Here is a 17,142-nt window from a genome sequence, read left to right on the forward strand (position 1 = left end):
GTGAAATGAACGAGTGTTTCGGTGCCCCAGTCACTCCCACTATATGGATATACGCGGATCTAAATATCGTCCGAATGACAAAAGATAACACCAAAGTTATATGGGTGAGTAAACGATCGTATTTTATGCCAGAAATAAGGTCCTGGTTGTAAAAAGCGGTAGTTCCCCTTTAAATCAATAAATCACTATCCAATGCTGAAGGAGGTACAATAAGGCAATAATGACTGAGCCTGTGGCCCAACGAGCAGTCACAATGAGCTGTTAGATGAAGAGCTGCAGGCGACAGGCTGCCTCCTACCTCTAGCCAGTTTGCAGACACATATCCTGTCCAGCGTATTAGATCATAATTGCTCACAGAATGATGGAAGAATTACTGTCTCAGTCCTTTATTAAAGCGGCAGTAGTTTGTTTTGCTGCCCCCCAGACTTCTGTGACCTTTAGTATTAAACCATTAAACCGTATTTGCTGTAACCACTAGCGGCTATAGGTCTCAAATCAAGCTGGACTGAAATCTTCGACTTCTTGCAGTTGCCTGTAGAGACTCATGGTATATCTAAGATATCAAGCAAGGATAACTGGACTCTCTTGAGTTTCCTACATTTCATCTTCTATACTGAATGCTAATATCCGTTGTTTTTCTTGCTTGCACTCCGATTTCTGCTTGTGTACGAATGGAAACATTAGGAAGATGACAGCAGCTCTTGTGGGCTGCTTTCTGGAACCATTAACTGCCAGCCCATTTTTTACTGGACACCATCCTCAACTATCTTATGATGTAATGTAATGGTTAAAGTGTAGACAGAGAGGGGGAGGGATTGCTCTCACAGTCCCTATCGGAAAGCATTTTTGATATGGGTCTGGTGGCTCAGATACAGCGTGACAGCTGATATTAAATACTTTAAGTCTGCCTGAATCCCAGAGAAACACAAAGTTTATCGAGCCCTGGTGCCGCTCTGTGACTTAATCATTATCTCATCTGGGGCCCTGTTTGAAGAATGTCAGCAGTACTTACACTAAAGCTCCATATTTTAGCGAGAACACTAAGACGATGAAAAAAGTGCTAATAGTGATTAAGACAGTGATCAGTATGAGGCTTCATATGACAATTTGTGGCTGTAAGCAGCACCAGTGTCTACAGAAATGTGAGATAGTTTATAGAAAACTGCTTCAAGAGAGAGTCTCTTGTGTTTCTAAGAATCAGACCTCCAAGGAAAGACTCCACTGTAAAGTCCATGTTTTAAAGAAGCATATCCATTTACATGCAAACGCAGAACAGTGCAACCACACAGTGTCCACAAAGGGGTGAAGTGCCGTTGAATGCGAGTATATGTGCATGCACACGCGCTGCAGGCCTGTGGCCAAACATGAATATACGCTGTAAAAGAGGTTATAGGTGGCTAGTGTCCTTCACCCTTCATCTATGGATTAACTGCCTGCCTTGAACATGCCTGCTGCTCTTTTATTGGCCAGGTCAGCGCTCCCAGATCAGATCTCTGTTTACTGTTCACAAGGGTAGTATTTCACCTCAGGATTACATTATCCATGTTTACTGAAAAACTGTTACAGATATTCCTTACTGCGACGTTGATCTGTCTGCTTTATCCTTTACTCTGTGCATGGACATTTTAGCCAGGGGTCCACTGTCAGAACGGGCAAATCAAGTAATAGTTTGGGGTCCTGTGATAGAAAACTGAGAAAGTTTTCTCCCAGATGGCAACTTTTGGGCATATTTTCCAATGCCAAGCATAAACTCTCTTAAACACAGGCCCAATAGTGTGTCATTAACACTCCAACCCACCTCAGGGTTAGGGTTAGGGTTACCCTCTTCCATGACAGATTTGACAGGGGGATAGCCCATGCACATCTTTGCCAAAGGCCTTCAAAACCTAGGATTGCCACTGAAAAATACTAACATTTATTTATGTCTTTAACAGAGAAACACTTAGAGGTCAGCTGAGGAGCATCTGCCCTGAAACTCAAAGGTAACCAGCTAGCAACATAGACGTTTGTTTACACAGAGGTTAGACCAGAATGAGCTCCGCAAATGATAAGACCCTGAAAGACTACATGCTAGTTCTCATTTGTAAACTCTCGGCTTCACAAACATCCTAAAAGAAGTGTGCTTCAGCTGAAGGAACGATGAGCATCCTCTGACTAAGTGATGCTGATTCAGCCAATCTGACAAAGTGGGTAAGCTGTCACCAGAGAGTTGGGAATCAGGAACAGAGGAAATATACCTGTTCAACTGAGCCTTGGTGTGCGCTCCAAATTAACAGAGAGCCAATGGGGGGGGGGGGGGGGGGGGCAAGAACAGGGGTGATGTGGTACAGATTGCTAGTTGCAAATGGATTTTGAGCCGACTGCGAATGATTTAGAGCAACTTGGCAGAGGCACGTGGGAATTACAGTTTTGCAGTTAAGGATTTTAGCAACACTTCTCAGCTGATGTGGTGGAGCCACATAGGGTCATATGTTTCATCTTCTACTGATGGAACATCTGTCAAAGAGCAGGTTGTTAAAGCTAGGCTATGTGAGCCTTTGCTTCAACCCTGTCAGGACTGTAGAAATTGGCCCGAAATATTGCCACACTTTCTATGATGCATATAAAAACATACTATTTACTATTGGAAAATATCAGCTGCCAACATCAATATAGCAGTGCTGAATATGTGCATATTTATTACATATTCTTCTATAATACAACATCGAACCAAGAAAGTAGACCTTGTTGCTGGTAGCTGTTTGCGTCTGGTTAATTCTGTTTACCAGTGCTTTCTTTTGTTATGTTTTCTGTATTATATTCAGCCTGAAGCCACAAGCAGGAATGAAGATTTGCTCAGGGCTTAAAGTGTAAGAGATGTGCCGTTAACGGGAGGAGTAGTTCAAATTAACAAAGGGAATGAGAACCCCTGGAGGGCAAAACACCCACAAGTCTGTCTACACTTGGCCTACATACTGCCCTTTAGAGACTTCCCCTCACCAGACAGACATTTCTCCTGCACCAGTGCTGCAGGATCTTACTATCAGTTCCTCCAGGGGATCCAGAAACAGTGCCGCAGCAGTGCAGCAGCCATGAAATATCTGGGACTTGTGCCGGTGATGGCTACAGCACATGTGCAAAGACAGGTCTGAATCGAAGCGTCAGTCGAAACCTTCCATCGTCGCGGTGCACAAGCTCCTGGCTCACGGGCCAGAGAGAAAGTTAAAGCCTTGAAAATGACACGCACCTGAACGCACCATGCACAATCTCTAAAAGCAGAAAGGTCTCGTCTTCATAGAGGGTTAATCGGAATAGATTGCAGGCTACGTGAAAGGGGAGGGGGTGACCTTATAAAGAGGGGTCAGAGGCAAATATGAGGACGTACAATCTGCCTTTGTGCTGCACAAATGGGAGGAGAGAGAAGAAAAAACACACAAGGCAGAGATGAAGAGATAGAACAGCTAGCGTGTAAAAAGGAAAGGAACATGAAGGGATGGGGTTCCTTCCCTGCGTGAGCCGAAAGAAAAGGTACAAAAATATTGATTTGGACATCTCTGGCAAGTGCTCACCACCTAAACACACAAGGTATACATCTTCTGATAGAGAGACTGCTCAGTCAATAAAAAAAATCATCATAAATTCCCACATTTGAGACAGAATATGTTATATATTGTAAATTAGAGGAACATGTGAAATGCAGACGGACGCAAATGTGTTGCGTTCCTTCAATTTGAGAGGCTTCTGAAAACACTCATACAGATCAAAGTGGCCTCTGTGTAGTAACAGCAGCTCTGGGATTAGAGCTATGGCAACAACAAACCTGCAAATAGTGCAGCTCCGACTGCGTTTATGACGGATGCTCTAACAGTTTGAATGTCAAGATCTTTGCACGGCCGCGTTTCATACCGTTTCACATTCAATGTTTTTCTCGTATGAGGTTTGTGGCACGTCGAGGGGAAAGCACTCGTGATGGAGAGATGCCTCTCGTATTTCCTCCATCAACCAGTCAAGAGGACAAACACGCGTTTGATAGGTGAAAGTAGTTAATGGGTCTACGCAGCATCAAACAACACACACTGATTGGAGAATCAGCTGCAGAAGATATCACCTTACGCAGACGATGAACAGTTCTATATAGCAGTTTATATAGAGCCTGATAGGAAAATTAATAATAATAAAACAATGGAGGGGCGGCACAGTGGTGTGGTGGTTAGCACTGATGCCTCACAGCAAGAAGGTTCAAATCCAGGCCGACTGGGGCCTTTCTGTGTGGAGTTTGCATGTTCTCCCTGTGTCTGCATGGGTTCTCTCTGGGTACTCCAGCTTCCTCCCACCGTCCAAAGACATGCTGGTTAGGTTAATTGGTGATTCTAAATTGGCCGTAAGTGTGAGTGTGAGTGTGAATGGTTGTCTGTCTCACTGTCTTAGCCCTGAGACAGACTGGCGACCTGTCCAGGGTGTACCCCCGCCTCTCGCCCCTACTTTGAAGGACCGTCAAGATATTTTTCACTGGTTTATGATATTTAATAGAAGACTGTACATTAGTCCTCTCAATTAATCAAGCTAATAATGAACATGCAGTAGCTGCCTCAGTGCATGATGTAACATTAATCCAAAAGTAGACTCTGTTCAATAAATCAAAGCCACTGTTATCACCTCTGTCTGTCAGAAAGGACAAGGACGCAGAGGGAGAACGTACCAGGGGACAGCTATGAGAAAATGCAACACTGATCAATGGGTGTATTATGTTAAGTCATCTAAGTAGTGAAGAAGGCGGTGACCTTAGCACACTTTCTCATCCCTTATAGCAGGCCTATCTCTGTGATGTTGTTTCTGACATTGACCCATGGCTGCTGCAGTAAATCAGTGTCTCACCTTTGAGCAGGGGCAGCGGGGTGAGCTCCACCTGGGAGCTCTGGTAGCGGAACTGGGACGAGCTGTGGGACCTCCTCTGCCGGGCCCGGCGCATGGACCTGCGCGGGAAGCCGTCCACCTTCTCCGCGGACGGCACCGAGAAGCTGGTGGTCGGCGAGGACGGGCTGGACGGAGGCAGCTTGGTCGTCTCCATGGTGGCTGCAGACGACGGCGGCGGCGGCGACGGTGGAGGTGGAGCTGCGTGCGTCTTGTGCGTGCCTTTGCGAGTTTGAGTGCGTAAAGAAAGGGGCGTTTAAGGGGATATTTGGGTGAATGGAGGATAGAGGATGGAGGAGTGGGTGGCTTTCTGAATCACCGGTGGATTATCAATTGATCAGAATGGATAGACGCTGCAGGGGTGGAGGTGGGAGAAGAGGAGGGAGGAGAGGGGTGAGAGATAAAGGAAGGGGAAAAAAGGTGCAGAGGCGGAGGAGGAGAGCTATATTCTGGATGTCCAGTCGCGTGGTGTGCGCCTCGCTGTCTCTTATCAGAGCCGGGCTGGAAATGGCAGAAGCAGCAGCAGCAACGGCAGCATCCCTGAATCTTCTGGTTTTTCACGCACAGATGAAGAATCGCTTGTGTATCATCCCCGCGCAGGAGTATACAGCTACCAGATGATGCTCAGACAGGCGCGTCTCCTCAAACAAACACACACACACACACGCCTCTGTGCTGCTGTATCGGCGTCACACTCACACTAAGTCATCGGCCTAAACGTGGCTGTTTATTTCTTTATATTGTGATACAGGCGAGCTCCGGATGCAAAGAAGGAAAAAAATATATCACAGTAATCGAGCACCTATTAATCCCTTCCTGTTATCCACATCAAAAACAAACAAACTACTCCAGGTCTGTTTATATTCTCCTCGATGGTGGTTCTCCTTATCGATAAAATCAGTGATCGGTCCTGGCGGTGAATGATGATATCATAAAATCATCAATCTGGGCCCACCTCGGCTGCCGCATCACTGTTGTCCTTCTGATTTTTTTTTTTATCGCATCCCCTTTCGACTGCTAATACCCTGCAAATTCTTCCTTTTCTCACAGCTTGCTTGATGGTTGCGGTTCACACCCCTCCAAACAGCCGCCTCCTCCTCCTCCTCCTCCTCCTCCTCTTCTTGCTGCTGCCGTCCTCCAACCGTATCAGGGCGGGGAAACAAACGGTTCCTCACCGCGCCGACATGTGCAGGTCCTCCGCCAGCGGCCGATGCAAACGCGGAGTCCCGCAGCTCCGCTCGGGTCTCTTACCTCCGCGGTGAGAGAAACGCGAGAATAGAAAAAAATATATATAAACGAAGCAGCCGCTCCTCCTTGCAAGAGCAGCCAGGAGAGGAGGGGGGAAAAAAATAAATACAGAAGGCCTGTGTTATACAATAGCACCCCGTCTGTGTCTGACGCGTTTTGCTCCAGTCCCCCTTCTCGGTTCCCGTTATCCGGTTGTCCTACAGCGCCTCTGAGAGCCGCGTCAATGTGCACGCAGTGAGGCAGAAACGTGCAGGAAATGAAGCATTCTTCCTTTCAAAATAAAATAAACCCCAACCTGATTAATCCCGAGGTTAAGAAGAGCTCCCAGTTTGTCTATGGTGAAATATTAACCGCATCAGGGTTAAATGTATATATCATTCATTCATTCATTTTCCGTAACCGCTTGTCCCTGAGAGGGACGTTGGAGGGGTCGGAGCCTATTCCAGCTGTCATTGTACACCTTTGACAGGTCTATCACAAAGCCAGTGCAATCACGCAACATTATATTCACTAAACACTAAACAATTTAGGAATGGACACGGTTAAATAAAACTAACCTATGTCGACTCAAGGCTTTTCCAGGGTCTTGATGTGGTGTCACTGGGGTAGTTAGTCATGTTTCCCACTTGGTAATCCACTGACGAAAGCACCTAATTGCAGGGAGACAAATTAAATAGAAAAGGGTGTTAGTTTATTTGCTTCTTTGGACTTGAGCTGAAAGTGTCCCTATAGGTTTGTTGGCTTGGATCTGCAGTCTTAGTGACAGCATTCGTTCAGAAATTAACAAACACATCTTTTGAAGAGAGGTGTTGACTCACATGAAAAAAGAAGTTTGAGCGCCTTTCATTCATCTCTCCGCTGCTGTGTTTTTACTTTAAGATGCTGCAGATCAATATTTCTCCAAGATATAGACAACCAAAACAATGACCAGCCTCCAGGATTCAAAATGACCAGATTTCACTGTAGTTAAAGGAGTCTATGTGATTCTCTCTTGAATAACAAATAAAGGCAAAACTAAATACCATCTGCCAAAATCCGGTGCACATCAGAGGACAAATATGCAGAGGGATGTTTGTTATTTCAAGCCTCGTCTTGGTGAATAATGTCAGAGCGGTTACTCATTATAAATACATATCCTCTCCCTCAGCGTTCCTTCGTGACTACTGAATAATGAAAATCAAAGGACAAGCTCAGTTTATTTTGAATTTAGCTACAAATGCACGACCTCCTTGACCCAGACAAAGGATTTCTCCGCAGTTCTGTTACCATTTATATTAAAACTCCAGTACATGTGGTTTGCATGAGCCGTGTGTCTTGCAGCAGAGCAGGCTCAATAGACAACGCTTTTATTTTGAAAGCGGTGACCGGATGCTGGGTCATCTCACTCTGGCGGCATTGATACTGGCTCCTCATCCTAAAGGTGGTGCAAGGAGGAAAGAGAGAGAGAGAGAGAGGAATGAGGCTCCTCACTGCGGATGACGCTATAGGATGGATTTATTTATTTATTTATTTATATGTCTTTATTTGTGTGGCCTGGCTTTTTCAAACCCGGTTAATTTTAAACGGATGCGTCATTACGGTCTACTGCCTCGCTGCGCCACCTATGCCAAACCTCTGGCTGCTGTTTCACAGCCGTTATGAAACATTGCTGCTCCCCAGCTTTGACGTTCATCACTGTTTGCGTCTGACTCCCCGCCTCCCCCATTTTCCCCCCTGTTTTCCTCGCTTCCTATCTGAGGTGTGTGTGTGTGTGTGTGTGTGTGTTCTGTGCGCGCAGGTTGTAGTTGGCTCTAAAGGATCAAGGTCCATCCATTGTTCTCCACTAAGACACTTGTTCTCCCTCCATGTCCCACGCACGCGCACCCAAAAGCGCATTTGTCCACGCGCGTTCTCCTTTCCCGTTAAAGTCACACCTCTGCTGTTTCAGCTGGTGTCCCGGCGCTTGCCAGCCTTGAACCCGCCTCTCAGTGCTCTTCTCATCATAAACACACTCCAGACTTTTATTATTCACAGTAGAGGGCCGAGCATAATGGGTGCGTCTGTGTGTCTGCGCCCTTTTCCCTCCTTCTCCTCCCCCGCCGCCTCCTCCTCCTCCTCCTCCTCCTCCTCCTGCATGTGTGGCAGGTGAGCTCAACCTTCTGGGGAAAACCCCAGAGAGACCGTCTTTCCAGTAAGCTACTTCACATGTGCGATCACCACACTGGCCTGGAAAACACTCTGGTTAACGGGACTCTATTAATGCACTGAATTGTATCACCACTGTGGGTTAATCTGTCAAAAACGTAGCCACAACATTAAAACCACTCACATGCGAAGTGACTAACACTGATCATCTTGTGATAATTCAGTGTTCTGCTGGGAAACTTTTGGACCTGCCATTCATTCATGTGGATGTCACTTAGACATGTACCACCCACCTAGACCAGACCAGACACCCCCACCCCATAGCAATGACACTCCTTGATGGCAGCAGCCATCCCCAGCAGGATGCAGCCTGAGCACATGCACACACACAGAAATGGTTTAGGAACAACTCAAAAAACATGAAGAACAGCACAAGGTGTTGACCTGGCCTCCAAATTCACTAGATCCCAAACTGATCAAGTATTTGTGGTAGATCCCTCTTCTCAACCCATAGGACCCAAAGCCCCCCCACTAACAACACTGAGTTGACAGACACCACAGGACACCCTCAGAAGGCCCATGTCCATTCTCTGATCACAGTCACAACTGTTTTGGAGACACAAGGGAGACCTACACAAGGTCTAGGAAGGTGGTCATAATGTTATGCCTGATCAAACTGAAGCCCAGGGATGTACATGAAATGCTTGGAGTTCCAAGGGCGACGTTGCTAGGCGACTGTCGGCTTCTAGAAGACAGCAAGCTAACAGTTTAGCATGCTAACGAGCAATTAACTTAATGCAATGACATTAACAGTTCAGCATTTTCCTCAGACAAAGGTTATTTAAATACACCTGTGTCTTAATCACAATATATTAAGTTGTGCTTCCTTCGGGTGGAACTCGTGCACTTGTGGCCTCAATGTTTAAAAAAAAAAAAAGGTTTAAGAAACCGTTGAGGCAGTTAGCAAGCTAACTAAAAGGCAAAAGCAAAGGCATAATGATAGGACTGAAATATCAGTATTTTCTCACACATATAAGAAAATAAAAAAATAAATAAACAAAAACAAAATTACAAAATATTGCTTTACCATGTGAAGTTGTGTAGGCTACTCAGCATTTCCATATAAGGGGTCGTGAATGCCACAAGAGGGCGCCACTGAAGGCAGCAACAGTGGGACCTAATGTATGAAATGGTACTTTGCCCAGAGATGTTGTGAGATTTAGTTGTATAAGAGAACTCTAATACAACTAAATTACAAAATATCAACTTACCAGTCAGAGAATAATTAGCCTCTATGGCCTACATCATTTCTAGTACAGTCAGGAAACACATCTGAACTCCTGAACCAGCTTTATGCTAAACCCTAATACGCTCATGATGATGAATGATGACTGATGCTGCCTTCAAAAGGGCCAAACAGAGGCGGACACTGTTGGGACTATCAACATTTCCCTCGGGCATAATATGAATTGCGAAGGAAAACACTTTATTTAATAAATGACCCTTAAATTACATGGCCTCTGCTATTTCTGAAAACATTGGCAAACACACTGCGACACATGAACTCTGAGTTTCCAGAAAATCACTTCAGCGCAACCGTGTCTGAAGAAACAAACAAGGCTGAAACTGCCTCATTAGCTTCATACTGCAAGTTTGTAATCCGTGTATCTGAAAATACTAAGCAGCCAGCATGAGTAAAACTGTCTGCAGCCTATTACAACAAGAACCTTGTTGGATCAAGTTACTTGTGTGCACAGAACATTAATGTTTAGATGCTAAAATACAGTATAAACATTGCACTACTAGTATTAGATGATATTCCACAAGTAAAAAAACTGTTGTACTGCCCCATCTATGTAAAACATTTATAGAATTAGCTAATTAGTCATGTGCTGCCAGTCATACAGCAACAAACATAATATTAACTATTAATTAATTTGCAAGAGCGATAGATTAGTCGTTCCTGCAAATTATGCTTTAAATGTTTTTGCACAGTGCATCTTATTGTACGCTCTAGATTAGAGTTTATTTTTAGTTTTTCTCAGATTGGAAACACAAAGGAGACTTATATTGTTATTATTTTTTATTATTATCCTACACATAATGTCTGTTGAAAAGTGACTAACAACTCTTTATATAAGGGTCCATTTTTTCTTATCATTTCATTTCTGTTTAACCTTATAATTCTGTTCTGAGTGAAGCTGTTAAGAAGTCGTTTTTGGTTTAAACTAATAATGTATGCTAAAAACAAGCTTAAGAGAGGGAAATGTGATGTATGGCAGTATATCTTTCTGGTCCAATAAAACAAGAATTTCAATTTATCAAAATAAAGAAATTACAAGTGCTTTAATAAAATGTTTTTTTCTTTTTATTTAATACCAAAGAAATATATTATCTTACTCAGGATAAATACAGTTCACCATAACTGAAAAAGCACAAACACACTTATGCATATATGCATATGAAGCAAACTATCTACATCAATCAGCACTTACTTAAAGTAAAAAGAAAACTTTAAAAGATGCAATCCATTTCCTTAAAGCAGTTCCTCTAAAACTCTAGTTCCCCCACAGCCTTTGTCTTCTTATAATCGGCTACAAGCAGAAGAAGTGTAAAAAAAAATAAAAATAGCTTACCTGACTCTACTGAAATGAGCACAAAAAAGGGGATTCTTTAATTATATGCGCATTTTTGATTAATCATATGTTTAGACTCCCAGAAGTGAAGGGGTTTCTCCCCCGCACTACTCCTCTTTGAATTCCCTCTGATCCATCTGAAGAGTTGGTTGACACTTAATGCATTTATTATTCCACGCAGACACGTGCATGTCGTTCGTTTGAAACTAATGTGTCACACCAAACTAATGTGCACGGCGGCACAGAGCTCGGCAAATTAGCACCAATAACTAGCTGATTTTCATGATGGATCAGAGAATTGCATCCCTACACACTTTTTTTTTTTAATATTTCAACCCATAAATAAATACTCAATAGCAGCAGAATATATGTGTGCGATTGTGTGGAAAGAGCTTGCGTGGCGCCAGGCTGGCTGGTTAATTTTGTCACTGCTTGGCACTGATTTGAAATTTCTCCTAATGGGGTTTCCATGAAGCCGCGAGGAAGTGGGCTCTCCACCCTGTCTAAATTTACAAGCTTTGCATGTTGAGTCAGTTATGCAGTGTCATTTTTTTTTAAGCAAGGAAGTGATGCCGCCTTTGGATTGGTTTTCGCTTATTCACAAAATCGAGCGGGGGGCAAAAAAAAAAAAGACACCTTTGGCGTCAGATTCTATTGCAGAGTTTGTTCACACCCACATCTACTTGAGAGCTGTTGCCTCACAAGAAGCTTTATTGCTTTACAGAGTTTTAGCTCATCGTCCGGAGCTAGTTTAGCAGCATTCCCTGAAAGCTAAGATGCTGTGTTGCGCTCTTTGGCTTTATTAAAGGGAAAATCCAAAGTCACACATAAGTAGCCATTTAGTCATCACGGAGGCTGCAGCCCACTCTGTCCAAATAGTTGTGTAACGACTTCTCTGGAGGAGATTTGTCAGACCTGTGGAAATAACCCTGAAGATGATGCCAGACATCTGCTGTCTTATCAGGTCTGATTAATTTATAACAGGGACAAGGTGTTTTACATGATGGAGGCCAGAATTTCAAAGCCAGGAGCATTCAGCAGGCAGAACCATTCAGCGTGGTTTGAGATTTTTACATATTAGGGACTAAACATCAGGACATTTTCATCTCTGCTGCTTCCATTTTGACCATTTTTCTAGCTTTTATGAGTCTCCCAACTTTATAATCCATTTAAGACTCCATTTAAGAAGCAGAAACCTGAATATGAGCAATAGCCTGTCTGTTTTTTTGTTTCATTTCCAGTGTCAGGTTCTCCATAAACGAGTGCCATTCCCTTGAAAGCACTACACAATAGTTTCGTCTTTGCTGTCTTCGCCATATCAGGCTGAATGAATGTCCAGAGCTCAGTGAAACTGCTTACACAGCATATAAATTAAAGGTCTATTCTGTAGGGTTGGCACCTAGAATCCAATCGTTGATTTCCAGCAGCTCAGAAAGGGAAAGGTCTTTCAAGGGAACGGAGGGCTGTGGAGGTGGCGGAGGTTGGGCGAGAGATCTGGAGGTAGTCTGGGAGACGTCAAGCGGGCTGGGGACGGTGAGCAGGGAGAGCAGAGAAGCAGTGCTGGGCGTAACTTCGTTATATCTCGGCTTTAGGAGAAAAGGAGTAGGGATAGGTGGCTCCAGTCTGTCCTGAGGTGGAACACAAAGGGACTGTGAAACAGGATCTGCAAGAGGTGAAGGTAAAAGTTTGTACAGTGAGCTGTCTGGATTTCCCCTGAAATGACATGGAAGTGGCCGGGGCAGATTTGTGGGACCAGGTTGCGCCACAACTCTTTTGTTTTCTGTCTCTAGGCGTGGGTAAGGTGGCAAAGCGTTGGGAGGCGAAGCAGTCGGAAAAGGAGCTTGTTTCGTTAAAAATGCATCCGCTGTGAAAGATGGATTGGACACTGGAGAGGCTACGTGGAGGGTGTCTTGTCCGGATTGGGTCAAGGGAGCGTGGTTTGAAAGAAGGCTAGCAGGCTTAACATTCGCTGGTCTCGATGTGACGGGACGATCGCAAAACAAAGAGTGAGGAGCCACGTCCGTGGAGAAAGAGACTGAATAAGGATTCGTCACTGGGCTGGTGGTGGAGGAGGAGGAGGAGGAGGAGGAGGAGGAGGCGGCGGGGAAGAGTTCAGCTGTCAAGCCAGCAGGCGAGGCCAATGTTGTAGTTGTTGCAGCAGAGGCCAAAGGTGAGAGACGAGTCCTCTCAACACAGTCACGGGTTTGAAGGATCATGCTGGAGGTTAAGGAGGTAGATAGTGAAGAGGATAAAATGGAGTTTGAGGGCTGGGGAGGGACTCTTGGAGAGCTAGAGCCAGCGTGACGGTCATTTGAGAAGCTGGTGGGTGGCGTGGAGCTGGGTGACGCTCTGAGGTGGCAGTAAGGTTCATGTCGGTCCAGAACGGTCGTATAGTGCTGAAAGTCTTTTTTCAAAGCAGCGATCTCCTTCTGAAGAGCAGAGTTTGATCGCTCCAGACACTGGAGCTCCTGAGGAGAAGAGGGCAAAGGGAAATTAGTGTTTCGAAAAAAGAGGAAGACAGATCAGCATAGTAGGAGATGACAGTGTCACGTTGAGCCAGGTAAATCATTATTAAGCCAAAGAGAGGCACCCATCAGCGATAAAAACTGATTAAAGGCATTCATCAAAAGGAAATAAAACGCAATCCCGGGCCCGTGATAAAACAACACAGCCGAGCAACTCTAATGAAGTGTCTAACGACACTCTTCTTCATGTGGCGTAGCACCACAGACCCAAAGGAGAACTGAAATATTGCTCTTAAGTGACAGCACTGCAAGTTCAGCACTAAACGAGTGAGTAGGGGGTGGGAGAGCGAAGAGATGAAGGTGACTCCCCGCCGATCAGCGTGCCGTCGACGAGTTTAATGAGAAAAACTGAGAATCAAAATGACGGCAGAAACTTTTCGAAAGCTGTCGAGGGTGTCAAGTTTGCGTCACGTCGACTCTTGCTCTGACAGGGAGCATTCATCTCCATTGAGGTTTTTACTTCATTTTTATTTAGGTCACAGAGGTCGAGGCATGCTGACACTCTATACTACTAACAGCTGACATGACTCTGTATTTTCTATGTTTTTTTTTTCTTTTTCTTTTTTTACAAGTTGGACTGGTTTGTGGCCTAGCAGCTTTTTCAAACCTGAAGGACACACACAGATAGAGCGGAACTGAAAGCGAAGAAGAGAGAGAAAGCGAAAGTCTGGACTCCCTCCATGCAAAAGCCACAATCCATTCAAGGTTTCAGTAAACACACACTTAATCAACTTGTTCTAACAGGTAAGGTGGGACCTACTATAGGCAGAGGTTGACGGAAAATAAAAACAGAAACGCCTTCAACCGATTAACTTAAACCCACAGCAGTTTTTGCTTCCATGCTGTACGAGCACGCGTACGGAATCGTACCAAAAGGCTCAAAGTAATACCAGAAAATGTGCCTGCTAGGAGATTTTAACATCTGATTTCAGTCAAAGATGCTGCTTATAATGCTAAACTCAGGTTAGCTTAGCTTGGAAACAAGGAGAGATGGCTAGCGTGGACCTAAAGTCAACATATTTGTCATAAATCTGTTTAGAAATGACAACACACACCAAAAATGACGGCTGCATTCGGTTGCCGAAGGCCGCCTGATAGCAGATCTTCAACACTGTGTTTGTAAAATAAATCCCCGTAAGGATGTTTAAAAAAAAAAAAAATGCATCATGTCTCGCTTCTTCAGAAGGATGACTACATTTAATTGGGATATGATTATGTATCATTTTAAAAAGACGTGTTTGTACCTGTGGAATTTGCCCGCAAGAGAAAAAAAAAAGAGGCTGGCATTGATGGAAAAACAGAGACTGGTGTGTGTGTGCGTGTGACTGTGGAGAGCAAACAGAAACGGGAGGGCCAGCGGGGAGGGCAAACCGGAGGGAGTGAAAGTCCTTCTCCTAAGCTGAGTATTTACAAGAAATGGCTCCGAGCATGCAGCCCGATTACACAACGCACATACCACTTGTCACACAGACCATGTGAGTAACTGTTAGAGAGACAGAAAGTGACAGAGTCAAAGGGTGGCAAGTGGATGGAAGCAGGAAGGAAAGGAGTGGAGCGAGATAAGGAGCCAGCGTTATTTAACCTCGTGAAGCTCGTCCGCTCTCTCCGTTTGTTTTTTGCGGCTCTTCCTCGCGGCGTCTCTGTTCTTCTCTCGCCTCTTTGTCCCCCGGCGGCCCGTCGGCGGCCCGTCTCCTTCTCTCTCCTGCAAAAAATGAATGCACAGCCTGTGAGCCGCAATTATCTGGGGTTAATTGCAGTCTGTGCACCACGCTCGGTATGTGTGTGTGCGTGAGACAGATTTACTGTGATTCAAGTGCACACTTCTCCTGTGACACCCCCTGCCTTAAATTTTTTTGAGATTATGAGTAACGTTTTGACGTCGCAGCATGTTGTTTTGAAAGATTTCACAAAGTTCATAAAGTGTCATGGGACGAGCCCGTCACATGAGCCGACGTGCGGTTTCAGAATTAAGCAGGTCAAGAGGGACGTAAAGACACCTGGAAAGGAATTAGTTGTGATGTGATGTAGAGCAAAATGATGAGCAATAGGTTAGGTCATCGAGTTAGATAATGACTAGAGAGTACATTTTACACACGAAGAAATTCACCTAGCCGCCTTCCATCACTGCGTTTCACTCTACGCCCCCATCAAATCAACTAAACATGAGTCATTATTTTGTTTTTTATTATATATGTTAACCCAAGGTGGGAAATAATTAAGATTCAACTCATTTGTCTGTATCAATTCAAAGGAACAAGTCGTCCAAGTCTGACCGAAACAAATGAAACATAAGAGTTGGTATGCATGTTTTCTTTACACCCCCTATATTAGGAGGTAGAAAGAAAACTTGGCACGCTTCGTCCTTGAAGTCTTTCTGGACCACATTTGAGCGGATGTATATTTTTAGGCCTATACTCAGGGAGGTGGGACAGCTGAGACCAGACCGACGGACGGAGGAGCGGGACGTGCAGTAAGTGTCACCGGCTTGAACTGAACAGTGGACTTGAGCAATTTAAAGAGGGCAGCTCGACTTAATGAAATAAAACCTCTCAGGTGTATGAATAGGTGTGTGAATCCAGGGTGCTAAACGGCAGATTGAAAAAATACAAACACGAGAAAGGCAGATTGTGATAAAAAATTTAAAACACAGACATGAAATACTTTCACACCATTATTATGACATGTTGATAAGTTACACAAGATAAGACATGAGCCTTTATTTTAGTGTAGCAACAACTGATCTCAGTAGAACACAAATTTAAATTTCTATTTTTGTATTTATTTAATGTTTTACTTTTACTTTTCTTATGCACTGTCCTCAACACTGTGCTGCTGTAAAAATGTCCCTACTGTGTGATAAATTAAAGGATTATCTTATCTTACTGACTGATTGGTTGATTGATTGGTTGATTGATTGATTGAGAAGGACAACGTGGGACTTACCGATCCTGCGGTATTGCTGTGGCATTCCTCAGGTGACAGGGATCCGGGGCTGTTGGGCTCGTACCCGGTGTCCATGAATAACGGGGACATGTCTTTCTCCTCTCTCGCAGCAGACTGGCTCAAGTGTTGGCTGGCTGGCTGGCTGGATCAACCTTCACCTGGTTCGGATCATCTGTGCAGCGCGGCCGTTGCCATTCAAAATCAGCAGCTGGCTGCAGCTTGGAGTAGCCTAATCTTTGAATTATCCTGGATATGATAACGACCTCCGCCGCAGGTAGAGTCCCCGGTTTCCGCGGTGCAAACTAACTCTACAGTCTGGTGGTTGCTTGGTGACCTGATGCTGTGGATGCGTACCGCGAAGTGAAACGATCAGGCAGCGTGTCGGACCACTTATGAGAGCAGGAGGCTTGCCGGCAGGCAGGCAGGCAGTCAGTCAGTCAGTCAATGATGCAACATGATGCTGCGGCTTCTTTCGGTTTCTCTTTATTTTAAACAGTCGAGTTGCTGGAACGTGGGAGCGGCGACGCCTTCACGCGCTGTACGTTAGTTTCACTTGACGCAGACGTTGAAAGGCGCCCTCTTAATTCTGCGGTCTCGCGCGTTAAACCCTAATGTCCGGTAAGTAGCGACATATTCGTATTAGCATTAAAGCTACGTTTTTTAAATTATAAACAAGCGACAGGCTGCGGTTTCAAATCCCAAACTGCAAGTTTCTGACAGCACTTGAAGGCATCGTTTTAGATGAATGAGTTGGAGTGTGCCGCTGGGGCAGGAAG

General features: G+C 44.7%; 2 protein-coding genes across 2 annotated transcripts in view; both read right to left on the reverse strand.

Annotated features, from left to right (window-relative positions):
- The window catches only part of ppp2r5b (protein phosphatase 2, regulatory subunit B', beta), a gene marked incomplete at both ends in the record, with an annotated part of 36,064 nt that extends 31,017 nt beyond the window's left edge, over positions 1 to 5,047 (reverse strand). Inside the window, one exon of the mRNA XM_084547126.1 lies at positions 4,855 to 5,047. Within this exon, the coding sequence (XP_084403252.1) occupies positions 4,855 to 5,047 (193 nt within the window). The remainder of the gene's footprint in view (positions 1 to 4,854) is intronic.
- A 7,230-nt stretch (positions 5,048 to 12,277) lies between these two features.
- batf2 (basic leucine zipper ATF-like transcription factor 2) lies at positions 12,278 to 16,617 on the reverse strand (the record flags this gene model as incomplete). Its single annotated transcript, XM_084549333.1, has 4 exons — positions 16,367 to 16,617; positions 15,006 to 15,125; positions 12,953 to 13,366; positions 12,278 to 12,526 (listed from the first exon to the last, which is right to left on the reverse strand). The coding sequence occupies exons 1-4, from the start codon at positions 16,454 to 16,456 to the stop codon at positions 12,278 to 12,280; spliced, it is 873 nt and encodes a 290-aa protein (XP_084405459.1). The 5' UTR covers positions 16,457 to 16,617.
- Between the last annotated feature and the right edge of the window lie 525 nt (positions 16,618 to 17,142).

Source organism: Chelon labrosus (assembly GCF_963514085.1).
Source record: "Chelon labrosus genome assembly, chromosome: 1".
NCBI lineage: Eukaryota > Metazoa > Chordata > Actinopteri > Mugiliformes > Mugilidae > Chelon > Chelon labrosus.